The sequence below is a fragment of the Oreochromis aureus genome, linkage group 7, assembly GCF_013358895.1.
Source record: "Oreochromis aureus strain Israel breed Guangdong linkage group 7, ZZ_aureus, whole genome shotgun sequence".
Classification (NCBI taxonomy): Eukaryota; Metazoa; Chordata; class Actinopteri; order Cichliformes; family Cichlidae; genus Oreochromis; species Oreochromis aureus.
In genome coordinates, this window is record NC_052948.1 from 24663845 (window position 1) to 24691380 (window position 27536).

Sequence of the window (27536 nt, forward strand, 5' to 3'; positions counted from 1 at the left end):
ATTGCAGCGGCAGTCATGCAAATCCAGCATGTGTGGTGTTCCTGTCACTGCATATGGTGACAATCCAGAGTGCTTACAGTAATTTTAGCCTAATGTATGTGTGTGTGTAACCATATGTGCAGCATGGTGGAGTGGGGAGGGGGGGCCATGGTAGTAAATGAAGCTTATAATGAGCAGTCTAGCTTAATGCTCTGCAGAATTTGCCTGAGGTTAAACTAATGCAATAGCAGTGAAGGGGAAGCCTTTGATGACAGTAATGATTGTGTGTGTGTGTGTGTGTGTGTGTGTGTGTGTGTGTGTGAACAGAACACTGAAGGTCCTGAGGAAGACACTGAAACAGGCGTTTTCAGGCTGCACCGTCATCATGTCAGAACACAGGGTGGATCCACTGACAGACTGTCAGTCATTCCTGGTAAGTTCTGGTCTAAGTTTATTTCTGAGTTGCTCTCATACATTTGGAGAAGTTTATGAAACTCAAGTAGAGCACTGTAAGTTGGCCTTTGATGGTCATCTATCAACACTCCCTCATGTTGTGGGTCTTGAAAGTGCCGGGTTGTTTGCATGTTTGCAATGCCAACAAGTAATGTTGCCTTAATGAGAAGGTCAAAACTTCCTTACAGGGGGCAAGAATTATTATCTGCAGGAAAAACCCTTCAGATGAACTACTTTTTCCATGCCTAAGTTTTTAAAATAAACACGTATACATAAATGCAGCATTTTTGTTTATTTCTGGTGAGTTGGCATATTTTACAGAAAAAAACAAACATTTTGACGAACAGCAAAATGAAACAGCTTCTCCTTCCTCTCTCCCTCCTGTTCAGATGATTGAAGGCAGCTCCATGAAGACATACGACTCCATTCAGAAGCTCATGAATGAGAAGAGTCACCTCAAGCAGGCCATGAGCACGGCCGATCGGCTCCGCCTCTTCCCAACGCTTCACCGCCTCAACTCCAACAAGAGGCCGCCGCCACAGACCGCCAAGATCTCCTCACTGCCAGAGGAAGCAGAAGATGAAGTCCATGACACGAGACTCTAACTGGCCAGCTGCAAACACACATGCGCATACACACCTGCAGGGACAAAAACACGGCTGTTTGAAGACCAATGATTTGCGGTTAATTTCTGAAGCAATATGGACCAGACCATAATGACAGAATCCAAATCACTTTGGACAACTCAGGCATATTATTTTACTCACTAGAAGGAGAATTTGATTTACACTGAATCAGAAATTACTGAAATAGTGAAATGTGTCTTACAGAAATTGAAGCCACATTTTTCATAGGCAAACATAGCTGCTGAGATCCACTTCACTGTCACACAGTAAAACCAGCAATATGAAGCTTTGCACCCATTTAAAGAAAAGCTATGTCCTAAATTATTTAAACAGTCCAGCTACCTACTATTTTATTAACCTTTGACCAAAGGTGTGACTGGAGCCTATCCCATCTAACAAAGGGCAGAAGGCAGGGTAAGCAATACTAAGTAAGTTAAGCTAACAGAGAGCTTTTCACAGAGGAGCAGTCACAAAGTACTATATCACAAAGCAGAATAAAACCTGCCACTCTGGACAAGTTGTTACTCCATCACAAGACTAATGCAGAGACAGTGAACCACACACTCGCATCTAAAACCAGTATAGTAATGAGCTAACCTAACAAGCATGTCTTTGGACTGTGGGAAAGAACCAGAGGATGCAGGGGAACCCAAAGAACATGCAAACAAGGAGGTGAGGTGATGTGTTAACCACTGCACCACTGTGTCGCTCCTATCGCAGAATAGGCACGTTTAAACGTTGCATGAACGTGAGTGAATGTGCACAGTGCGAAATATGAAGGATGAGAGTACAGATGCAAAACTTCTAACTGCAGGTGTCTGAATCATTAGAATAACACAGATGCAAGTTTAGGAGTATTTTTGTTTGTTTGTTTGTTTTTTAAGAAAATGTGTGCAATGGTGAATTCTGCCACTAAATTAAAGGAAAATCAGTGTGTGTGTGTGTGTGTGTGTGTGTGTGTGTGTGTGTGTGTGTGTGTGTGTGTGTGTGTGTGTGTGTGTGTGAATGAAAGACTTCACAAGCACACTGCATGGAAGATAAAGGGGAATATGGAAAGGGACCAGCGCAAATTGAGGAAGAATCGTATGACTTACACGGAGCTGACATGTAAACAAAGCACATCATAACATGCACCAGAGTCCGGGTTCAGTCTGACTAAGTGGACACTGTTATTAAGCTCATTATTAAAGAGCTCCGGCAGGTTTCAGTGATGAACAAACAGTACATGGGCCCTTTGAGTTCAGACGATTCTCACAGATGTTCTATTCTGCTCTTGCTTTGAAAGAAAGGAAAAGAAATCCATCCTTTTTGTCTTTTTGCATGATTTGTTGTTTCAAAAGCATTTTTACTGGTTTCAGTTGAGTTTTTTTTTTTTTTTTGAAAAGCATTTTGGCTAACAGACAGCTCATTTTCACTGGAGCTCCTCAGACTGAACGTCTAATAATAGCCACTGTAGAAGTCTGACTCTTGAGATGCATTTTGAATGAGTGTGGAGCGTGTAACCGAGCACTGCAAGCAAACAGGAAAACAAAAGGCCACATACTTTGTTCTCTATTCTTGGCATATGGAACCATTAAAAAATATGAAAGATCACAAGAACAGATGTTCTTCTGTTTTACCAAAATGTATCAATATCAAGCAGGAGTCCTTCACAGTCCCCAAAGCCAGCCATTCACATCCCACTCTTTATATTTTAACTTGCATAGCAGGCAGCCTGATAGCCAAGCAGTTAGCGAGAGTGAGACAATACAATCCACTCCAGACTGGAATAATTTGAACAAGCCAAATTGAACGTAACTGTTGATATTAGCAAATGTTATTCAATAGTTTTGAAGCATCAAATTATAACCATACTATAATTCATTATAAGTTCCTCATTAATGTGGTGACGCTGCAGTTAGAACTGCTCTGAGCTTTTGCAGCACTCACACAGGCGCTCCAAAGCCACACTGATGTATCCTCCACCAGCATGTCGGTGCTGGGGTGAGGCCTCCAGGCCACCTCATAGCCTCCCAAAGAAAGACAAAGCATCCTATCACACTGTAAAACCTGCTTAGGAATGGCTGAAGAAGCCAGTCTGGAAAAATGTCAAGGTGTCTGGTGCAAAGGGTTCGCAGCAGTTCATTTGATTTTAATGATATGCTCATTGGATTTTACTTTTTATTTATTGTGGCTGTATGTGCCAAACTAGGAGATCAATAGCAATAGCAGCAGCTCATTAAATGAGACTTCTGCAGTGGCTTTGTGTGTCTTTTTTTTTTTTTAATTAAAGCAAATAGTCCTAAATTCCTTCTGTCTATAGTCAGTCAGTCTGACCCTGAAGCAACTTAACTGATGTCCACAAAACAGTGACGCTGTTGGCTGACGCTAGTAGTTTGTGATGACTCAGATACCCTTATTTTTCTATGTGTATGCACTTTAGAGACACCCCGAGGTACTCATCAGCTTTCACAGCAAGGACACAGTCATGTGATTAAAAAATCTGCACTTTCATGTCAAATCCTCAATGAAAAGTAGAATGATGCCATTTGATGACAATTATCTTTAATTTCTCAGCCGCTATTATTTTATGATTTATGGAGAGAAGCTGGTAATTCGTCCAAAGTTAAAAAGAAACAAAAACAAAGAAAAAAAAACTTTTCTATGTGAGATAAACTTTTTAAGAGCCACTGCTGTACAAACGCAAAGCATTTCGGTTTTCTTTGTTCATCATTTCTCACCATTTCTCTGTTCTTCGCTCTGAAACTGGGAACCATTTAGACTTTTCTAACATTCATTCTATTTTGAATTATAATTTTGTAAAGCACCACTGCAGTAAATGAAGGTACCTTGAAGAAATGCCTCAATATGTTAACAGACTTTTCTTTTTTTTTTTACATTGTAAATTAAGAACAAAACTGTTTCTTATTCATAGGAATGGGCAGAGATGTCCAGAAATGTATAAATGTATTTGTCAATCAACTATATTTCCAGTAAAACTAAAGATTTTGAGAATTCAGATGTGGTCGTGGTCATTTTGGGGTCTTATAGTGACTGACATATTCAGTACATCCTTTAAAAAACACCAAATATAAAGTTGTCTATATGTCCAAACATTACACCCATATAATTTAAAGGAAATGACTTATGGTCATTTTCAGTACTTAGACTTTAATGAAGTGGCTTAAAGTAGTTCACAGTTCATTTGACCTTGCCTCCTTCTCCCTTTCACGTTCTTTTAATAGGCACATATTCTTACCTGATTATTTTCATTTTATCATCAGAAATGTAGCCATGTTTAATATGAACATAGCCTTCTCTCTAACCCGATTCTTAGTTAACATTACACCCCCTGAATTTTAATGAGATTAGTCAAATGATTCCATACAAACCTTTAGGATTGCCTTTTGTGTTACAACGCTGTCTAAAGAGTTTTGTATCTTACACAATTCATGTCATCTGGCATTAAAGGTAAAATTCTTGTGTTGAAAAAGTTTTTAAATTCCACAATGACCTGAAATTTTCTTTAGATTGTGAAACAACCACAGTGATAAAAATCACACAGTGCAGCAATGGATGTTTTAAAATGCGTACAGTGGTAGCGAAGGTATAGTGGAAATACTGGGAGACTGATGTTATGTGTGTGTGACTCAAATGAATAGTTTCTTTTTTAAATGTCTATTTACAGTACAACTGATTTCATTTACATTATCAAATTCATTGTCTGTTTCTTGAGCGCAGCTGAATTTGGCTGTTGCCACTTGTCTTGTGCTGGGTTGGGCGGCCTCTGCCGGCCTCAGTTACCCACTGACCTCAGGTCTTCAGCGCACTCTGAGGGGTCGCGGGTGGCCCGGATCTCCTGGGTCTTTCCCTGTTCGCCTCTGACTCCCGGGGGGCGATGTTGCATTTTGCATTTCTCACCCTCATTTTCAAGTACGTTTCATGACAATCACTCATACACAGACACTTACATTCTCTTTTTCTCGCTTACTCACACACACGCCACATTAAAATTATATGTTTGTGCAGTTCTCTGTGTTTTGTGTGTGTTTTGCCACAGATGCAGCAGTTAGAGGCTCTGCCACAGAGCCTGTCCACTCAGCATAACACCCACTCTGAAAATAATGTGAATAATAGGCACATATTCCTTACAGCCATTACTTCAGTGACATTAAGGCTTGGATGTCTCTTAACTTCTTAAAATTCAATGACAACAAGACTGAGGTGATGGTTTTTGGTAGCCCCACTGAGACCCCCAATGTGTATTTAGATACGTTGGCCCAGTATGTTAAGTGAACTGTCACAAACCTGGGGGTCAAAGTGGACTCTGAACTGAAGCTTGACAGTTTAAGGCAGTGGTAAAATCAAGCTTCTTTCAGCTCAGGCAGCTGGCTAAAATAAAGCCAATTCTTTCACGGCAGCACTTTGAGACAGTGATCCACACCTTTGTTAGCACTCGGCTGGATTACTGTAATGCACTTTATATAGGGGTCAGTGCTTCATCCATTACTCATCTACAGAGGGTGCAAAATGCCACAGCTCGTCTTTTAACTGGCACTCGAAAGTTTGAGCACATTTCCCCTATTTTAGCTTCACTTCACTTGCTGCCCGTTTCTTTTAGGATTCATTTTAAAGTTATTTTATTTGCTTTGAAAGCCGTCCATGGCCTAGCCCATCTTATCTCTCTGAGCTGCAACAGCCTTATACACCCACCCGCTCTCTCAGGTCAGCTGATCAGCTGTAACTGAATGTACCCGGGACAGAGCGTAAACTTGGAGGAGATCGTGCTTCTGCTGTAGCAGCTCCAAACTGTGGAATGATCTCCCTCTAGAGATTAGACAGGCTTCGTCTCTGCCTGTTTTTAAATCACTCCTGAAAAACCAGCCTCTTTAGCCTGGCCTTGGATGGATTGGATAATAAAAGAAATAAAACAATAGGACTTATAGGACTGGTTTAAAAACAAAAATCAATTTCATTGTAAACTTTTTTTTTTACAATGACAATAAAGAATTTTCAATCTTGAGACATGTCCAAAAGTTTCTATGCATTATATTGCTGAGTCATTGCCTAAAGCTGAACTGTCCTGGTATTAACCATGGATCATATAAAAGATGGACGTAGCTCCAAAGTCCTGTTTTGAAACTTGTGGATGAGTCATGTTTGTTTTGAAACCATGTGATTAAAAATAGAAACCACAAACTAAATGGTTAAAAACGTGTCAATTACATGTGGTTAGCTAATGTTTTCTGGATAACCCAGATTTACAAACACACACAGAAGATTTAAAAACCATAAACCACACAGAAATCTCACTAAATGTGACTTTGGGAACACATATAGCAGTAGTAGTTTTCAAACATCTACTAGTACTCATCATCTTGTAAATAGCCCAACAACTATTAGGACAAATCAACATAAGTAAATAATGAATAGCCAGGAGAGGTGTTAAAATATTAAATATTCAGAATAATATTAAAAAAAACACTTGATACTTGAGATTAAAATGTCACAATTCACCATATTTTATTAAATGTTTGGTGAACTGTTAAGTCCTTTGACTCAGGAATGTGCCAGTTTTTAAAAATGTAGATTAAAAAAAATAAAATAAAGAATGAGAAAGGCTGACGGGGTTTCGACAGTGCCGTGTTTAATTTTTGTGCTTGACAAAAAAGACAATTCTTTAAACTTCAAACAGCTATCGTACAGATCAAAATCATATGTTGCCTAAAATCTCTCCTGTACATATGTATAGATATATTTATATATATGTACATAAACGCTTCCAATAAAACATGTCCTTAAAAATAAAAAACGCACACAGTAATAATGGGAAGCGTGAATAAAAAGTGAATTACAGATCTGGGGATCAGCTGGGGCTCAGCTGAACACGAGTCAGGGGTAACTGATGAGCTTTTAAAATATTTATTATGGCTTACAATTGACAGAGGACATCCTGTATTTATACAGTTCTATTACTTATTGCCACAGCCTCCTTCACTATGAAACAAGTGAAGGGCTCAGAACCAAAACTCAATTTACAAACACTATATACAAGTTGCCTGTTTTTCTCAGCTGTTTTGCTTTAAGATTTAAATCACTGTACAAGCATCCACATACCACATACACCGATCTATAGAGCATTTAGACTTACTAATTCTTATGTACAAATATTTGGTAAAACCCTGATTAATTTCAACAGTATTTTAACCAACCTTGCAACTATTTAAAGATAAAACACGTGAATATTTCAAGATACTTAATACCAAAAACAAAAAAAATTCAAAAACAAAAGAAAAAGAAAAACCTGCTTATTTCTTTCTTTGATCCAAAAACACTCAGTGGCTTCAAAAGTACAGCATTTCACTTTAAGTACACAAGAATACTGTGCCAGGACTGTTTCGAGGCAGGTTAAATACTATAAGTGAGTCGATTCTTAACCCGTCTCTGAATACTGTCGCGTACTCGCTGCAGGTTGCTGCACTGGAATTAAGGCAACAGTACAACAACCTGCTGCATTACCTTGTGTTGTTTCCCACACGCGAGAAGCCACTTTTCTTTAACCCCAAGCAATCACATAATTCAAATACTGTAATAGAATGAAACTATGGTCCCCAAGTACACAACTGTATTACAGTGTAACAAGTACTAGTAACAGGTACAAATACTAAGAGTCAAAGGTTGTCAGGTACCTAGTCTTTACATCATGACGGGAGGAATCGTGGGAGGAGGAGGGAGGAAAATGTCTACTTGTTTTCATGCAGGTCTCTATGGAGAATCCAGATCTCCTCATGTGATTGGTTGTTGTTGTCAATGTTGCTGTAGTAGTTGTTGTTGCTGCTGCTGCTGCTGGGTGGAGCCTGCTTTGTTCTGCTGTTGGTGCTGCTGTTTGTAGTTCTGCTGCGGCTGTGGGGCGTCTGGATTCGGCTGGGGCTGTTGCTGCCATTATTGTTATTGCTGCTGCTTGGGGCGGCCGCAGAGACTCGGGTGTGCTGCCCTCGGCTGCTGGCAATGGGGAGCTGTGATTTGACACGTGGGCCCGATCGTCGATCGCTGCTCTGGACTGACGCCTGGTTGGAGCTGCGGCTGGACTGACTGACAGTCTGCGGGAACAAAGATTGAGCCAGCTTTAATGTTTTCATGTCGGTGGACAAAACTGGTGTGGGTAATAATGCAGGAAATTACAGAGGAGATCTGAAACGTAATCAAATTACTGTTTCGTACTACTTCTAGTTATAAGTAACCTGTTTGTGGTGTAGTAGACGCAAAAGGATTAGCAGCAAGAGCAAGCCAAAAGCTCAGGATTCAGACGGCTACATTCAGACACTGTTTTCTACTCTTTCTCTGTCTTCCATCAAGAAGAGTGGATGTCATTATCAACATTTAGACTACCTGCCCATAAGTCTTTCTTTCACTGCTGACACCATAGACTTTAATAAAAGATGGCTTCCTGGTTGGAAACACAAAGCTAATGCCTCGGCGCCTTAAATCTGCATTCTGTGCGAAGGCCACCAGAGGGCGACAGCTGTGCTTGCTGTGTCCCATAGACTTTAGAAGTCTGGGACACCTCTATGAACAGTTTCCTGTTGAGTTTAAAAAAAAAAGGGGGGGGATTATCATGCTCTTTTCCACTTGCTCATTAGCTAAGAAAATGTCAATTAAAAGTCCATATCAGTAATTATGCAAACAAACCCCGAAGTGGTTAGCACAAGTATCAGCTTCAAAAATTCAGTAAGCTGGCACGGAGGACACATAAACACCTTTGCTAATGATTGATGACAACCTCAAACAGCCTGAAAACGATTATTAAGCACAAAAAACAGCCACAAACAAACACTGACCAGCGAAAAAAACCAAAAAAAAACCCACTTGCGTGTTGGCATAAGTTATGCCAAGTCATGTGACCGTAAGGTTAGCAGGCAAACAAGTACGAGCCATTGAGGGATTGCTAATATAAACCAAGAACACACTCATGGATTCTCCTTTCCACCTTCCTCTTTGTAAAATTAGGTGCCTCGAACATAGCAGGTAAAACAGGAGTAGATATGGACACAGAAGGATTTTGTGTGTGTGTTGTTTGATGGTGGTTGAAGAAAAATGGGAAAACTCATATCTTTGCAAAAGCACCTGCTGCAATACCATTTAGAATCACTGGAGGGCCAAAAGTTATAGTCAAGGTTTAAAAGGAGAAGAGCTAAATGTTTCAGTGAGTTGAGATAAATAAAGCATTAATTACAACTTTAAAGATAAATAAAGGATTAATTACAACTGTTAATTGTGCAAGGCTGGTTTAGTTGAGTCCAAGAACAAAACTAGAGAGTTGGAAATTAGCTGGAACAGGTCTCGTTAAATATCAAACCATCACTACAGTTTGACTTACAGGCTAATGTATTCATTGCTTTGTGATGCTATTTACAACAATTAATATTTATCATGGTGCTAAGCTGCTAATCGTCTTTGCCTCTTACTCTTTCCATCTGTGGTCGTTGCTGGACTGCGGTTTCCTGCTCGGCCTTTCGCGGGAGCACTGCTTCTCTGGGCAAGCTGGAGAACAGGATCATGTCATCTTTGGTGTGAGAGATCTGTGAGAGGAAGAGGAGAGTACTTCAAGCAGCAGCTCATACCTGGACGAGTGTAACAAGAGTTTTTACTTTCCCCCCTACTTTTCTACACAGCCATTTTCACAAGCTCAAAAGTCGCTGGACAACTGACTGACCAGCAGTTTTATGGTCAGGTGAGGCCAAATTACATATATCTTGAGTTTCTGGAGTGATTCCAAGTGTCGAGCTTGCATTCGGTATGTTTTCATGGGAATTCTAAATATGATGTCCAGAAAGATGGAGGTTATCATTATGCTGCAAAACAACAATAAACGTAGCTTTCACATCAGCTTTCTGATAAGTATGGAGAAGAAGAGGAACGGCTCATGATTCAAAGAATACCACATTATCTGTCCAGCATGAGGGAGGAAACGTGTACGCTTGCCAGTGGAACTGGACCACTAATGTGTAATGATGTGAGTGCTTACAGAAGTAGCAGGAGGATTTCTTTAGTGTTCAGGGCAATTACTCTCTGCTAACATTCAGCCAAATGCTGCAATACTGATCAGACAGTGCTCCACAGTGGAAATGGATAATGACCCAAAACATGTACAAAAGCAACCCAAAAGTTTTATAAGCCAAAAAAATACGATATTCTTCAATGGCCGAGTAAGTCACCTGATCTCAAACCAATAGAACATGCTTTGCACTGTTACTGCAGAGAGCAGAAACAAGCAACAACTGAAGGCAGCGACAGGAAAGGCCTGGCAGAGTGTTTCTAGGCAGGAAACACAGTATCTCATGTCCTCCATGAGTTCCACACTTTAACCAGTCACTCACTGCAAGAATTCAAAACAATCCTTATATTTAAATTGATTTTAATTCATCCAGATCATTTTTAGCATTAAATACCAGTCTGGTCACTCAGCAGCGATCTATACGTCAGTGCAGTGAACTTTAGGTTCTTACTGAAGTGGTGGGAAGTACAGTTAAAGTTTTTAAAACATACTTGGGTCAAAAATCAGCAGATGACATTTCAAATCCAGGAGTTATAAGAGCGTAAAGATCACTGCGCTGAACTGCTGCACAGATCTCCGAGTTCTGTTTTCCAGAAGGATTTTGGTTTTACCGACATAAACACGTCCACGTTATGATGCTATTAAAGTATTTGTGTTTCTGTGGATTTACACATGAGGTGGCTGACAACTTCTCTTGGAACACTGAAAGTAACCCCCCCCCCCAAAAAAAAACAACTTTTTCAGACATGACAAATAAGAGCGATTCGGTGGGTTTACTGAAGCTGGTGAAACACAGCAGCAGCCTTTGGAACGTCCTTGGAAGCAGCAGATCACAAAGTATTTTGTTTGTTGTAGGATCTTCTGTTTTCAGATAACTTAGACAACTGGTCATAAATCCCTGTTAACTGCACTTTTCCACTGGATTGATAATATAACTGACTTCCCAGCATTGAAACTTCTCTTTCAAGTTCAGAGTAAATCCATTGGGTCAATGAGTGTGTGCAGAAAGGTGGGAGTGCGAGTACCTTAGTGATGTCTGGCTCAGATTTGCTGGAGCACATCGTCTGCAGTTCTCTGATCAAATCGGTCTCATCATCAGAGAAAACAGACAGACCTTCGGGCTGTCTAAAAAAAATGTAAAAATAAAAACATTTAATAATAATTTAAAAAATATATATATGCAAGGGCACCTAACATACTGTAACAACTACTTAATTAAGCTATTTATTAAAATAAGTTTGCAGGTATGTCTGTCCACATATTAATATAATTTACTGATGCTAATGCTATTACCACTGCTGCACATTTATATTAATCAGACACAGAACCAACCTCTGGACTTTGCCATTGGAGATCAAGCTGACGTCAGAGCTCGACAGAGAACCTGAAATCATAGATTCATATACAGCTTTATTCATACGACATGAAAAAGGGCAGTTCACTTAAATGGCAACAGGAACAGAGCCAAAAGCCTGGGGTTTTTATTAAAAAGGCTTATCTATAGATACTCAGAAGGTGAACTGATGAGTACAGAAACTGTGCGTGTGGACACAAACAGACCTTCTACCAACAGTTTTAATTAGAAACAACTTGCTTTCAAATATAACTGATGAGAATTTGTCGTTTCTCCTGAGTAAAAAGGAGAAAAGAAAGAGGCAGGCAGCAAAAAGGGCTGGTAAACAGTGCCACCTTGTGGAGATTGAAGACATGTGTCCTTAATTGGCGCTTTCAAATGTCTAAATCTAACCCTTTACGCCTTACACGATGGTTACCAGCACCCATCGTATTGTCAGAAGCTCTTCATATGTGACTGAAAAAATGTTTTATCTTAAGTATCTGAGGACTTTCAATGCTCTGTTACATCCAGAAGGTTTTACATTTAAAACACTTTAAACCTTCCAAAATAATTAAAGCTGTCTGAATGTGAAGAAATAACCACTATGACTCAATGTCAAAAACATTTATGTGTTGTGGTGAAGAGATATCAACTGCACTTGGGTTGGGCCACACTTTCATCTAATACCAGTTTGTACCAGACGATGGCACCAGTAACCTCTATTTAATTAGGAAAATTGTCAAAAAAGCATTTACAGCGGCAACCTGGACAAAAGCAAAGGTAAACGGTTGGAGTAGATAACAAAGTTAGAAACAACAGCATGCATCCGAAAGCAGGTGCCAGGTGGTGCCACCAGCTACCTTACTGTTATGGTCCAGTTTTAGTTAACACTTAAAGAATGCAATCACGCCTTAAAACCTTTACATTATCCAAGTAAAACTACCCCCCTAAAAAAGAGAGATTTTTAAAGGAATATTCCCACAAGTACAAATGCATTGTTATAGTCTGAAATACTGATGCAGCTGTTCTAAAGCAACATTACTGAGGTGGAGTTAGTTTTTTAACCAAGGAGACACCAGCTGTGTTGATCGTGATCCAATGCAGAGCAGCATTCTTACCCTCTCTGAAGGAACCGCTGCTCCAATTTAAGGCAGGGCTTCCCTTCTTCCGAGGGCTGGTGTTGGACCGTCTCAACTTGCCACTGTCCCGTCCCCTTCTACCTCCTCCGCCACCCACACTTCCTTTATAGGGGCCAACAGCTGACAGAGGGAACATGCCACCCTGAAACTCTAGCAGGTATCTGTCGATTTCTGAGGAATAAGGGAAACAATGTCCATCAGTACATTTTTAATCTCATGCCAGGTTTTTCCCTGCTCACTTATTTCCTTTTGGAACTCGAGCGAATCAACAGCTAAACATCACATGTGATGCACACGCACCGTGTCGAGGCAGGGGGCATCCCAGGAGTACAGCCTTGTTGACCAGGATGCTGAGAGCGGCTTTCACCACAGCCTGTTGTCCAGCACTCAGCCCACAGTTGCTAAGACACGGTCGTTGTGATGAGGGGGCTGGAGAGTGAGAGGTGGAGGAGGAGGAGCGCTTGGCTGTTACCCGGGAGATGATGGCTTCTTCTACACGGGGGACGACCACAGCATTCCAGAGACGTGCCAGCCACCTGCACGTATGTGCACACACGCAAACATGTAAGCTTCCAAGCACACACACACTTCGTAGTTCTTCCCTGAAGTCGTTTCCTGATCTTTTTCCTCTCGCCGCAGATTATCTGGTCAGCACTGAGGTTGTTTCAGTTCAGTTTAGAGTGTTCATTTATCAATAATGAAGGTATGGAAACAATCATAAACCTTTAGGAAAAATTAAAAGAAATGTGCAGAACAAGCAGCACTTTTTTAAAACATAACCAAATCAACTAAAAGCTCATTTTCAACACATCTACTAAGTAATTCAGTCAATTATGTACAAATATTCACTGATTTTGTGTTTTTCATCGCAGCAAATTAAACTACCCTCACCCCCTTAAATTTGCATTTTGTATTTTTCACTTTTGTCTTGCTCATTTCTTTATAATGAAATCATCTACACCCGTTAATTAACTGCATGATAAATATATAGACAGATGACATATAATCAGTGACAGTCAGATGAAGAGGAGCTAAATCGAACTGCTGACAGACCCTCAGCTCCACCATGTTTTAGCACAAAGAACAGGGAAATATTTCCTGTGGCAACATAAGGAATAGACAATAACACTGATTCTGATTATTAACAATAACTAAAATACTTAAGAAAATGATATACTGATATCGTTTTACTAATATTTTCATCATACTGTAAATAATTAAGCATTACTATCAATGTAAAAAAAAAAAAACTTTGTCCTTTTCATCCTATAATGCACCATTATAAAAAACCTGTATAATAGTATGTATTCAGTTAGATCTAATTTTTTGAACATTTTCTTATGTCTGTGCCTCTGTACAGGTCAAACAATCAACAGTGCAGGCTTTCCGCTTTAATTCAAATCCCATAACTCCTTCACTTCACAAATGTGCACTGGAAACAAACTATTACTTTTTTCTAGATAGAGACACGTTCACACACCTTACAATGGCCTGCGCGTTGTTTAGGACCACAGGGCAGGACAGGAAGAGCTGCGGGCCCAGCAAAGCCTCATGGGTCCCCAGACGGGACAGACAGGCATTGAGCTGCTGCCAAACCTGGCTCACCCACAACACCAACCGCTCCATGACGCCATCAGGAGACCAAAGTCCAGTCCCCATCTGGGGGAAAGAAGGAGGGCAACAGAACTGAATATGTTCTGCTCTTATGATAAAACACCATGTGGCTAAAGTGAAATATCAAAAGGACATATGGGAAGGAATATCACAGACTGGGTTTCCTGTGAACAGTTCTACTGTGCTTTTGATCACGTCTCCCTGTGTTACTCTTAATGATCCATTTCTAACGTTTGAGCTTGTTTGGGATAACAGGTGGAAAAAAAAAAAAGAAGATTTTGGTTGTGATTAAAACAAAGCTGAACTGGCCGTCCACAAAAATGCTGGAGTCTCTCTGGCAGCTGCAGCTAAACCTCTGTCTGACCTTGTGAAGCAGCTTTTTGCGGAGGTGCCTTCCCAGCAGGCCGTGCAGTGGCTCCTGATCCCAACGAAAAGTGACCCAGCGGAAATGCTGCTGGAGACGAAGCTCTGCTCCCTGCAGGCGGGGCTTCGATAATGTTGCAATCAGAAAGTTCCCCTCTCGGAAGTGGTGGGGACCTGAGGGAAAGAAGGACAAAACAAAAAAGCCGATTTATTTGGCATCATCTTCCTGGTCAGTCTCTTATATTGTTGTTATTATCGTCAGATTTTATGGTTTTATGGTCGAGCACAGGGAGTGCGTTTGCTGTCCACTCCACTCTAGGGCCTGCCTGTCTGCCTGCAGTGAGCTCTGTTGTCAGATGGAGGTGGTGTACAAAGTATGTCCTACAACCAGTCTGTGGTCCGTGAGTCAGCCGCAGAATGAAGTTCGAACATACAAAGAGCTGAAGTGTTAAAAACAATGAAAAGTGTCCACTGCAGTCACTGTCTGTGCTTTCCATGCTTTATTTTATGATCTTTTACGCTTTTTTGCCGTTCACGGTGAACTCCACTATCGCTATCTGGTCTATTCTGGCCCACTTACCTACCAATCAAAGTTAGGCAGTTGCATATGTCATCCGCTTCCAGCGGCATGCAGTCAGGATCTTGAAAGAGTGCGCCGCTGCGTGTCTCGCATGGGTGAAAACCCCTCTTCCCCCTCTGTCTGACCAAAAGCTGTGCACAGACGGACACATTTGCAGGACTATAAATCCCACTTAAGACTTCCTATTTACCGAAGAGCACAGACTCTTGTACAAAACAAATTAAAATTACAGCTGCAAGCTGCAATGACAGAGCTCTGATTGAAACTTTTGGCGCCTTGGACATGCCCTTCAACGAGAACTCATAAGCTTTGTAATTTAGCTTGGCCAACGTCAGCAGTTGAGACTGACCAAATAAGAAGTTGATCCCATATAAACTCATACCCCCCTCCAAAATCAGTGGACTTACTGCTGGGCTTAGAATGTGGATTCAAGAGGCTTTTTGTGCCTCTTGGTACCAAATTTCAAACAGCAGTGGGACTAAACATTTGAGATTAAATTTTCCTCCGCCCATGTGTGAGACACCAGACCTTACGTGTGTGTGCTTTACTACGCTGTCTGTATCTGTGCTACAGACTCTGTCTGCAGCCATACCAGTGTTCAGGACCAGTGATGAAGCAGCGCTCCTACTGTCCAGACTGTGGCAGAGGTCTCCGAGCAGGCCTGTTAGGGATGCAGCTTTCTCCAGTCCTTCCAGCAGGACTATCACACAGTGATCAGTATGTCGAGCTGGTAGGCTGACCCCTGACCCCACAGCTGGCACCAGGAAACCTGGAAGAAGAGGAGGAAGGAAAATAAACAGCAATACAACATAAAGCACCATCAATACAAAGACTGGGGAAAGTGCACGATCCTAAATGTTGTCACTGCTTTAAATCGCTGTATTTCTGTGAGTTGATCTGAGGCACTTTGAGAGTGGAAAAATGAGTGATTTCCCCCCACCTGACCCTTCCAGAATCAACCATAAAGAGACAGAAACAATTTTCTTTTGTGCAATAAATGTAGCTGATTAAATTAAACCATGACTTTCAAATATGAAGCTTTCCGTGGGTGTGTCTGCTCGTGTGTTTTCCTACCACAGCTGATGAAAGTCTCAAGCAGATGCTCTTTGGTCAGGCTCTCTTCCACCTCCACCCTCACCACGTCACAGCTGAGCCCTCCTGCCTTCTGCTTCGACTGATGGAGATACAAAGAAGAGGTGGGGTGGGGGGAGATGAGTGAAGAAACACAAAGAGGTAAGAAGGGAGCCCGTTGTCATGGAAACAAAGGAAATGTACTGTTACTATGTGCCGAGTGAAATGGAGCAGGAGGAAATTCTGAATGAGAAAAAAGGGCTTTTCCACATCAGAGCTATCAAAGATATTCTGTCCTTTATTTGCTTTTTTAATATCGTGGCATATCAGTATAATACACAGATTGATATTAAAAAAAAGAAATCAATAAGTAAATGAATAAACTGCACAGGGCTTTCGTTTACACAGATCCCCCATGTTTATGTAGGTAATGGTTAACGCCGTTCTTATGAGTGAGAATTTCACTTTCTAGTTTAACAGTCGGACAGTTCGGCTTCTGTTCCTAATTCACAATTCTTCAACCTAACCTTATTTTTTCATGCAGCCACATCTTCTTTTGTGTGCATGTGGAAAACACAGTTTGATGCCATTACCAGACTAGCATGTCAATCTGAAAGCAGCAGTGATTCAAACTGTTTTTGCCCGTGTGCTGGCCAAATATTTAAAAATTATTAAAAAAAAAAAAAAAAAAAAAAAAAAAAAGCATCACTGATGATGAATTTGAGTTCCACTGTGTGAGTTGCCCCCTATTCCTATTAAATCTGTGGCCTGTGGGAAGGACCAGTGGCTAGCCTTTGGTGTGTTTCATCATGTTGTAATGAGACATTGCATTACTGTTTGCCAGCAATTTCGGTTTCATTGCATCAGCCTGTGCAACAGAGCCAAATGCAACTTTGTTTAAAGATGTAAACTAGAAGACTTTCCTCAGACTTAAACCTCAGCACTCCCTGACATGGAAGAAACTCATGATTACACCTCAGGTATGAATGAATTTGCTTTCATGAAACTTTACTTCAAAGTAAGACCATGTTCTCTCACCCATTCAGCTGTTCAACACTACCCCCTCCCTTCACATGACTGGCTAAACACACACAGTGGTCAGGTTTTAAGATTGGATCGTAGCACTTCTTTGAGAGCGCAGCTCTCCGAAACAGCGTTTAAGCCGTGGTACCTTGATGTAGTGAGCAACCAGACTGGCGATGTACTCCTGACAGCTGCCCTGAAGCCCATGAAAGATGAGGTTACCATACTGCTCCACCTAAACACAGACACAGAAACAGGCAAAGACTGAGCTGACAAGAAGAGAGAATAATGTGATAAAATGACAGTCTGTCTACATTTAATCCTGCTGACCAGCATTTAATAACAATTCCAATTGGATTGAGATCTGGTGACTGCGGGGGCCATTTGAACACAGTCAACTCACTGTCACATTCAAGACACCAGTTTGAGTGACTAATATATCGTCCTGCTGGCAGATGGGTACACTGTGGTCATAAAGGGATAGAGATGATCAGCGACAATACTCAGGTAGGCTGTGGAGACATACCCCACACCATTACACCACGACCAGCAGCCTTTTCTATCAAAAAAGCTGCTGGAGGAATCTAAGCATTTAAATTCTTTTGCCTGTACATGGGGTTCTGCCACTATTTCTTTTATCTACACATGCGATTATCTCCTTTCCCCTCTTTTTAAAACAAACATCTGTGATGACAAAATGCCTGCTTTTGATGCAGCCAGCAGGGGGCAGCATAGCTGCTAGAAAATCACGCCCTCCATTTCCTTTCATCTGTCCATCACCCACTCCTCTTTCTTTGCCTTCTCTCTCACTAATGGTGTGTCACTTCCTCTGTATTTTTCCAGCACCTCACTCACCAAATCCCCCCAATCCCTCACACTCCTTTGTGTGTGTTTGCATAAATGTGTGCAATGTGCGCGCTTACCAGGCGGACATAGTTGTGCAGCAGCGGCAGGGGGAAGAGGGATTCCAGAGCCAATTCATCGAGGCATGACTCAGACAGACCTGTCAGAAAACCCCACAGACGCACAAATAAATCCTCAAATCCAATCTGCTTTACATGCTCAGTGTCAGCTCGCATAGAGGAACCTCAAGGTGCCCTTGAAATAAAATGTCCTAAAAACTAAAAACACAGCATGTTTAATGGCCACATTATTTATTTCCTCAGTGCTTTTAGCTACAGGCCTGTAATACAGTAAATGTAAACACTGCTGTCAGTAAATCAGAGCAGAGTGAAGGTATGGTCTGTGTGGATATTTACTAATAGCTCTTAATGCTTTCTGCCAGTGAGCAGGATGAATTACAGTTGTGAGAGGTTTAAATCCACATGCTGAGGAATCTCAGTTACTCATCCTTCCTCAAAGATTTTCACCTAAACCACCATTTTTAGATGAACTGGAACAATTCTTGACACAATCTCTGAAAGCTTTGTCACAATATTTAACATATCTAAACATTAGTTGAATCTAAATCTTTAAGATCTTCCATATAAAATATAGAAGATCATTTGCTTCAAAAGCAAACTGGAAGCTGTCCCAGTCTGCCCTTCATACAGAAGTAAACACAGGGGTCAGTGAAGTCAGCTGGCTCTGTTTACAGTTTCATTTACAAGCTAATGTGCAATTGCAGGCAATGAGTCGAAGGCTGTGAGGGCAAAGAAAAAAAGAAGACTGCTATTTAAATAATGCTGCACGTATAGGGATGGGTATCGTTTAGGTTTTATCCGATACCGGTGCCAAACAGGTACTTTTGAAACGGTGCCGGTGCTTAAACGGTGCTCAAACCGGTGCTTAAAGAATGGAGAACACAAAATTGGTCCAAAAACCTCTCATGTTCAGCTGTTTTTTTGTAAAAAGATAACAATGTTAGCCTTTTCTGCAGCTATAGGGCATATATGGTCTCACTCTTGGCTGGAAGCAGTGCTTAAACAATGGAAAAAACACAAACTTTGTCCAAAAACCTCTCATGTTTAACTGTTTTCCACTTTTTCTTTGGTCATTTTAGCCTTTTTGGCCAGGGTGAAGGGAGTATCTGCCATCAAACAAGAAGACAGCCGCATGTAACTACGACGGTGTTTGCTAGTTCACCTTACATGCATTAATGTAATAACGTGGTTAGTGTACTCAACGTTAATTACACAGAACAACATGAAGCTACTCACGCAGAGGAGAACGGCGGCTGCTGCCATCATCATCCGTCATCATTTCTGCTACGCTGGCAGGGCTAGGGGCCAGGACTCTACTCTTCGGGTTTTGGGGGGATGTTGCTAACTCCAGGTCCGATAACAGGCACCACACCCGCAGTAGATGTGCACGGTGTGAGGTCTCGCAGCAAGCTATCAAACACGGCGCTTTTCTCGGCTTTAAAAAAAAAACCGCTATGCGTCGCCAGGTGTTTCATCAGATTCGAGGTGTTACCTCCTTTGACAGTATCACAGTATCAGCTTAAAGCACTTGTTGCAGGCTGCTGAGTTTGCATCTTTTGCTGTGAAGTACAGCCAGACTTTTGATCGCTTCGCCTTGGGCATTTTTAATCTGTAGCTCTGCTCTAAAAGAACGTACGTACCTGGCCCCGCCTACTATCCTCGTAAACGTAACATGATTGGCTAGAATTGGCTCAGAAAAAAAAAAGCACCGAAATAAAGCACCGAAATAAAGCACCGAAATGTGCGCTGCTTTTCGGTCTGGTTACTACCGTTTATGTCAGAACGTATGTCAGTACTGTGGAGTTCGATCGTTGGGATGATAATGTGAAGGATATTTCAAGACATCAAAACCTGCTTTTAGGTTTATCTGCCAGCATCTCATGTGCATTAAAGTGAAGAAATGTAGACAAAGAAACATCAAAGTTAGAGTCGTATCTAATATGGGACCACGTCTGGAACTGGACTCAATCAGAACTGACAGGATCAGATTCCATATGATCTGTGCTGCTCAAAAAAGTGGGCTGATTCAATCTCGTCCTGTCCTGGATTCCCAAAAACCATGAAATATGAAAGGACCAACACATTTCTGCTGTTAATGTGAAAAAAGAAAATGAGTCTGGGGGGCTTGGGATGCTTTGTGGTACCGGGTAGCAACTATTTTTTAGATGCTGTTTTCTAAATTTCCTCTGATAGTTAAAATTTGTATATTTTTTTTCAGGATTTGGGGCTTTTTGAAGCTTCGAGAGCATAATTTACATGATATATGATATCAAAAGCGTTGCCGTTTGGAATGTGCTGTGTAAAAAAAAAAAAAAGAAAAAAAAAAAAAGAAAGTGTAATAAGCCAAAGCTTCAGCCTTCATCTGTTCACTCAGTATTTGCTTTATTTGTTTTATTTACTTCCATTGATTAAAAACGTTATTGCGTTCATTTTTTTTAAGGCGGATCAGTGAGTGTGGCTGCAGAGGGAAAGTGATGAAGCACAAACCTTTCAGTAGCTCAAAGAAAGCAGTTAGGATTAAATATGCAAAAGAACACGCACAGAGAGAGAGATTTTGGATGCATGTTATTTCAGGATCACCCTAAATTGAATTTCCTTAGATCTGATGGTAGATACAGCAGAAAGCCAGAAGGAGAATACAGACCAGACGATGCTAAAAGCACACAAAAGTGTCAACTAACTGCTTTAGTCACATAGTCTACAGTACACATAAGAATCCTGGATGCAAGCTTAAAGAAAGAGACCAAAAAAGATTCAGGTGATGACGATCTAAAGATCACACTGTTCCTTTTCCAGGGTGGAACGTTATTAAAGATGTCTGCTGTACAATCATTCCACCCTGCAAAAACAGCAGCCTAAAGAAATCATTAATACCTGCTAACATAAGCTGAAAGTTTTTTTTCCACTGTGTATGGATCGTGACTTAAATCTAGGCCTGAGAACAGAGCTGGTGTTGCATCACTCAAATAGTGAATTTGATTAATTATAATCTTTCATTTACTCCACATTACATTTAAAATGGTTATTGTTTCATGAGACTAATTATTCTGAAAAATGTTCTGGCTAGAGTTTTCCTTCATGTGGTGCGGCTCAGTAGGTAGAGCCTGTTACAACACTGCCTACGCTGCAAATGCATCCAAACAGATTTGTTGGGCCCTTTCATCCACCAAATGGCATTTGTTACCAGTGATGGCAGCTCTGATTCTGGTGTGTGCTCTGAGCTGCTGAGGGAGCACCGACTGATCGCCAGGTTTTTCACGTTGTTGTTTTTTGTTACCTTTGAGGCGGATGGTGATGCACTGGCTGAGGGGTTTCCTGACCAGGTCCCAGGGGGATACAGGTAGCTCCTGACCTGGTAACCATTCAGTATCTCCTGAAAGAAAAAAGAAAAACAGACCCATTACAATCACACAAACTGAGCACACAGTTGTTAAACAAACAGATTACTCATATGGTGACACAAAATGACTGCATACACACTTATAAGTAGCCTTTTGTGCAGTTTATCAGCATGTTATGTAGTTGTCCTTATCTGTTCTGCCTATTTGTGGCATACCTGTATTAGAAGATGGGATTTTTATATACGTGTAATGTAACAAGGCCAGAGACGGAAGAGTAGAAAGAAGAAAAGAAGAAAAATGGGCAAAAAAAAGGAGAAATGATGAGAATAAAAGAAAGTGCAAATAAAGCATAACGGGTCACCAGTAACATAACAGTCAAAAGACAAAGAGCTACTGAAAAAATAACAGATACACAAACAAACATAGGATCTTCTCTGTGTGTGTGGGTGTGACTGTTTGTCACGAAACGTACTTGATAATGAGGGTGAGAAGCCATAACAACACCCCCCAGGAGACCCGGACCGCCCACAGCCCCCCATCAGCACTGAAGAACCAAGGCCACATGTCCCGATGATAACCGCATGCCCTCCCTAGACGGAGCCTCCGCAGCCAAAGGGCAAGAGCGCCAAAAGATCAGAGGTAATGGCCAGCTGATCCGCCAGAGTCCGGCCCAACACGAACCATGGATTTAAAGTATTTTAATAAAATACAAATGTTTTTATGAAAGTCAATCATGTAAACGAAAACAAAATTATAATTACAAAATCATTTTATTAATTAAAAAAAAAAAAAAAAATCTCCAATCATCCCAGTTTAAACAAAACGTTCGCCACCAGGGGGCAATGTTTTACCAGTGAGTGTGCTGCAATTTTTTCAGAGGAGCGCTCCTGTTCTTTAAACTTTCTTTAAATTTATGTTTTCATTCCAAGACACTTTGGCTAATGATTGTGTTCCCTGCTGACATAAATAAGAATCTATTTTTAATGACTATGTTGATTCATTGCCCCATCTTGTGGTCCAAATTGATATTACATGAAAGTATACCCCAGCTATGCTCACCGTCAGCTGATATCTCTTCAACATGCTAGCACGCTAGCTGCCCACCAGCCCTACACTGATCATCCCACTACATAGATGGATCGAAACCTTTTGTATTTTAAGGCACAAGCTGCACTTGTTACCATTAACCATTTTTAATGGGAGCTAGCTAGATCATTTGAGGGCTCATGTATTATAACATGCTTGCACTATTTTCCTGCAAGCAAGCACTTGCAGAGGAACACCTTTCAGGAAGAAATCTTCTCACACAGGAAGAAGTCTCCGACCGAACCAGTAACTGCACTGCTTCATACGTATTAACCAATTCTCATAACATCAGGAGAGGAGCAGCTTAATGCAATTGCCCTGAAGGCTGTCCCACTGCCGCTGTTCTGGGAATCCATCCTACCCGTTGTTTCTGCGCATGCACACAACATGAAATTAAGTGGCGAACCGTCCTACCTTTGTGGATATTAGCTAGAAAAATACTCTGACGAGTAAAATTAAGTGCCAAACCATCATACCTTTATGAATGTGACCTACAAGCATACTTTAACAGCTAAAATTAAGTGGCAAATCGTCCTACCTGTGTTAATCTGAGCTAGAAGCATACTTTAATAGCTAAAATTCAGTGGCGAACCATCCTACCTTTGTTTATAAGAGCTAGAACATACTCGGACGGGTAAAATTAAGTGCCAAACCATGCTACCTTTGTGAATGTGACCTACAAACATACTTTAACGGGTAAAATGAAGTGGCAAACCATCCTGGCTTTATGAATATGATTTACAAGCATACTCTGATGGGCAAAGTTAAGTGGCAAACCGTCATAGTACAGCTGTGGTAGTACAAAAGCACTTCACCTTTTGTAGGATTGTACTACTGTAGTGACTTTACAATACTATTCTGTAGTCACCAAGTTTGGGGAAATAAAAAATCTAATTGGATATTCAGCTGTGAGGCTAACATTTTACCTAAAGAGCCAGTGATAGATGACTTCGATGAACAGTGTTCAGTAAAACTGCCAGAAGTTGGGGCTAAATTACCCTGTGCTGACTACAGCTTGTGCTTTTGTACAAGTCTTCATTTGTACTGCAAAGTGAGACTCAGCTACACTTTCACTTCAACCCAGAGAGAAACTATTCAGGAAAAGGGTTGAGAGTTTTCTCACTGACTGAACATCCAACTTCCTTTATTTAAATTATATTTTAAAAATATTTTCAAACTGCAGCAACAGTTTCCACAGCAAAGGCAACAAATGAAAGATGTAAGGCATGGAACTAACACTCCTCCCAGACCAGCCTGGTAGTAGCTGATACTAATTTGATTAGTGATGATTATTTGTACATTTTTCAATGAATTAGTGAAAATAGCAATAATCATCAGTACAACCCCCCAAAATATTTAGTTGCAGTAAAAACAGAAATTAGGAAAGCAACACACACATCTGAATCTAAAAGGAACACATATCTGGCATTGTTAGGTGTTCTGAAAAGCGCAAAAATGTCACAAAGAAGAACAGATTTAAATACTGGGAGCCATCTTTTTTTTTCTTCTTCTGATTTTAAATTTGTACAAAGATTAAAGCTAAGTGATTATTATTCAAATATTTTTCAGATACCAATAATTTAGTTTCCCTGTTTGTGTTTGTTATTCATTCTGTTTTTGCCCCAGGCAAACAAAAATAACACAATTAAATATCATGTTAATGTTAAATCATAAACTATTAAATAAAGGTTTTTCATATTATCATCATGCCATCTTTGCTGTGACACAACAGCACAGATACAGGTAAATGTCACGTATCAGCAAGTCATCAATGCCAACATCCTTACTTGGAGCAGATTTGGGTGTGTCCCTAATTTTTGATCAGCTATATTAATCGAGTTTCCCGCAAATGCAGCAATTTAATCTTGTGCAGAATATTTCTGCAGCTCTCAAATTATAAGTTTTATAAGTCATTAAATTTCACTCATCTAATAAAACAACAAATCGCACAAACTGAGACGTGTAAACAGTTGCAGAAGTCAGCGCTCAGCAGCTCAACATAAAGGTAGCTGAACTGAACGTAAACACCCCGCTAAAGAGCCCGGCATTGAGCGACAAAAACACAAAGGGAAATGTATGCGACGTGCTGAAGCAAATGAGACGTGGATGCAGACTCTCAGATAGAAAGTCAGACACCAAAGAGTGTCTCTGTGTCTTAAGTTTGATCCCGGTTGACACAGAAGACCGCAATTTTCTCCTAAATTGCCGTCTTCCTCCCCTTTCTTCGATCCCTTCCCCCCCAACTTAATGCATTATGCATCCCTCTTCTGCTCATGCTTTCTTTCATCATCATCCCCAAAACACACACAGAAGCCTAGCAGTTGCTAAGCCTCTTTAGAGACAGTAACAGCACGACAGACACTAAATGTGTGACAGAGAGCTGTAACAAGAGACTACAGCAAAGAGACGAGCAGTCCTTTCCATCTGAGGCCGAGGACATCGATTTCCTTTTTATCAGTCTGGAATTCAGACGGACCTTTACTGCAGCACGCACGCACACACACACACACACACACACACACACACACACACACATACACACACACGTAACTCTAACCCTGAATAAGCCTCAAGCTCAAGAACAGACTGGCTTCATATCGTTGACATTTGAGCACCAAAAAGGACACAAACATAGGCGCAGCATATAGACTCTCCACATTTCCCAAACGATTAAATATTCATTATTTCAAAGAAGAAAAAAAAAAAATCATGTGAGAAGCTCTGAGCATCAGCCAAACAAATAGTCTCACAGCAGATGGCTACAGCTGAACATACATGAAGCTGATAAAAGATTCCACTGTGGATACATTTATACAGACTACAAGCATTCAGTAGAATGCTTTTACACAATTTGTCCACTTTTTCTTCTGGACTAGTTTGTAGCAATAAAAAACAAGCAGTCCGAGGATGGACATCTCTGTCAAGGCTGAAAGCCTCCACTCCATGCAAAAACTGAATTTTTGAATCCAGAATAATGGGGTTTTTTTTCCGTAAGCACATCAAAACAATGCCACCCAATCCTTTTTTTTTCAAATTTAATATGCATTTAGAAGGATGTGATAAGAAATTCCTCATTTTGTTCAAGCGCACAATAGTAAAGAATCCTTCCAAAAATTCTGAGCTCAACCTCCAATAAAAATAGCACCCAAAGCCTAACTAACTACTCCTGTTAAGTAAGAAACGGAACTAATGACAAAACCTTGGAAATTGTTTTTATTAACATGCTGATGTAGCTGATCTGACTCTCATCTTACCTGTATTAAAAACTTTGTAAGGCATTACTTGTTAACTTGCAATAAAGTTGCATTTAAAACCATTGATCAGTCTGGTAAGCTACTAGCTAGCATCTGAATGACTTTAGCTTCAGGTGTTTTAGTGTATTAATTCAAGGAGTGTGTTACCTTTACACTGCAAGGACAGCCACTGCCAACATTAATCTGTACTTAAATGAGACAGATCCACTCCTGCCAACAAGCTAAACCCTATCGCACTCTTTATCGCATTTAAGGGCATGCAGCCACTGTAATGGAGCAGATACATGAAAGAGTAGCAGCTTACACACCAATAGAACGAAAACACAGATGAGCCCTATTCTTTGTCCTTACAGTTTGCTTTGAGAAGATTACTGAGCCCAGTGACACCAAGTTCGAAGAAGATTAAAGGATGTACATAAGGATGGGAGTGCATGAAAGAATGAAGAAAGGATATAAAAAAAAGAGTAAAGAGTGAAAGAAAACAGATGTAAGAATTCTAAGTGTGTTAGGAAGGTGAGAAAGATGAGACAAAGATGCAAAGGAAGGAAAAGAAAGACAAAGCAGTGAGGGAACAACAGAGGGATAGAAATACAGAGAAAAGGATAGTGTTTCTTCACCTATGAGGACGGAGGCGATACTGGCAGGACTGAGGCCTAGTGGGGGGCGCTGCATCTCTTCTCTGGCCATCTGAGATTCTCCACACAGGATCTGGAGGTGGGAGGTGAAGGTGTGGCTAAGGGCCGCGCTTAGCTGGGCCCAGCGTGTTGAACGATCAACCGACACTCTGCCCAGCACCCAGTGGGTACTGGAGAGCCCCTTCGTCACATCCTCTTCTAAGGCCTCAATGGGGCACATGGACCCTGTCCCTCCTCCTGAACACTGGAGATACACCTGGACCCGATATAATTCTGTGAAGACAAAGGAGAAGAAAAGCATGTGGACAGACTGGGAAGAACATCAGCACTGTGTGTAATTACATAAGGAGTTAAAGCCACATTTACGACACGTGTTTTTGCAATAATAACACAAGCTGAAAAGTAGACCTCTGTGTGATACTTTTAATTTAATGTTGCACACAAAATGAGCAATGCAGTGGTTTACCCAAGAAGCCTTCAAGCAACCAACACAGCAGTAAATAGATAAAGTACTCCACCTCCTTCCCCACACATCACACCATGGTGACTGGGTGCAGTTTTCAGTTTCAGTTGTACAGTGGGGAAATAACCTGGAGACTACAGCTAACTTTCAGTTTTACCTTCAGATGAAAGTTTTCTGCATCAGCTGGCTAAATTGCTGCCTGCTTACATTTTGTTTGACTATAAGCAGGCGGCTTAGATTCAACCAGCTTGTGTATCTTGCCTCAACTGCACCAATAAAAATTATGCCCCACACTACAAAACCTAGTTCCACGATAAGTATAATGTGGTTCAGAGGTGCACAAGGAGATGAACCTGAAGAGTAGATCAGCCAAATTTAAATCAGGAGCAGTTTTCTTTGCACACAGGGCTCATCCAAACACACAGACACACAGCAAACACAGGCAGCTACTCACGGAGGTTTTCAAGCAGATCTTTGCAGTCATCAGTTGCCACGTCATGAATAGTGCGATTACACTTATCCCTCCTCTCAATGTCCTGTTCACTGTGACTGCACAGCACCTCCAGACACTCCTATACACACAAAACAATAAGAATAAACAAAAAAAATGTATTTT

General features: G+C 40.9%; 2 protein-coding genes across 2 annotated transcripts in view; one reads left to right on the plus strand and one right to left on the minus strand.

Annotated features, from left to right (window-relative positions):
* cftr (CF transmembrane conductance regulator) overlaps positions 1–4056 on the plus strand; it is a 42065-nt gene extending 38009 nt beyond the window's left edge. Inside the window, exons 26-27 of the mRNA XM_031736304.2 lie at positions 307–412; positions 822–4056. Coding sequence (XP_031592164.1) covers positions 307–412; positions 822–1037 — 322 coding nt within the window. The 3' untranslated portion in view covers positions 1038–4056. The remainder of the gene's footprint in view (positions 1–306; positions 413–821) is intronic.
* A 2610-nt stretch (positions 4057–6666) lies between these two features.
* cttnbp2 (cortactin binding protein 2) overlaps positions 6667–27536 on the minus strand; it is a 98361-nt gene continuing 77491 nt past the window's right edge. Inside the window, exons 9-23 of the mRNA XM_031736290.2 lie at positions 27375–27492; positions 26440–26730; positions 21419–21514; positions 18142–18221; positions 17367–17453; positions 16199–16298; positions 15717–15893; positions 14546–14718; positions 14048–14226; positions 12868–13103; positions 12547–12738; positions 11425–11476; positions 11118–11217; positions 9503–9616; positions 6667–8137 (exon numbers count right to left, since the gene is read on the minus strand). Of these exons, the coding sequence (XP_031592150.1) occupies positions 7781–8137; positions 9503–9616; positions 11118–11217; positions 11425–11476; positions 12547–12738; positions 12868–13103; positions 14048–14226; positions 14546–14718; positions 15717–15893; positions 16199–16298; positions 17367–17453; positions 18142–18221; positions 21419–21514; positions 26440–26730; positions 27375–27492 (2352 nt within the window). The 3' untranslated portion in view covers positions 6667–7780. The remainder of the gene's footprint in view (positions 8138–9502; positions 9617–11117; positions 11218–11424; positions 11477–12546; positions 12739–12867; positions 13104–14047; positions 14227–14545; positions 14719–15716; positions 15894–16198; positions 16299–17366; positions 17454–18141; positions 18222–21418; positions 21515–26439; positions 26731–27374; positions 27493–27536) is intronic.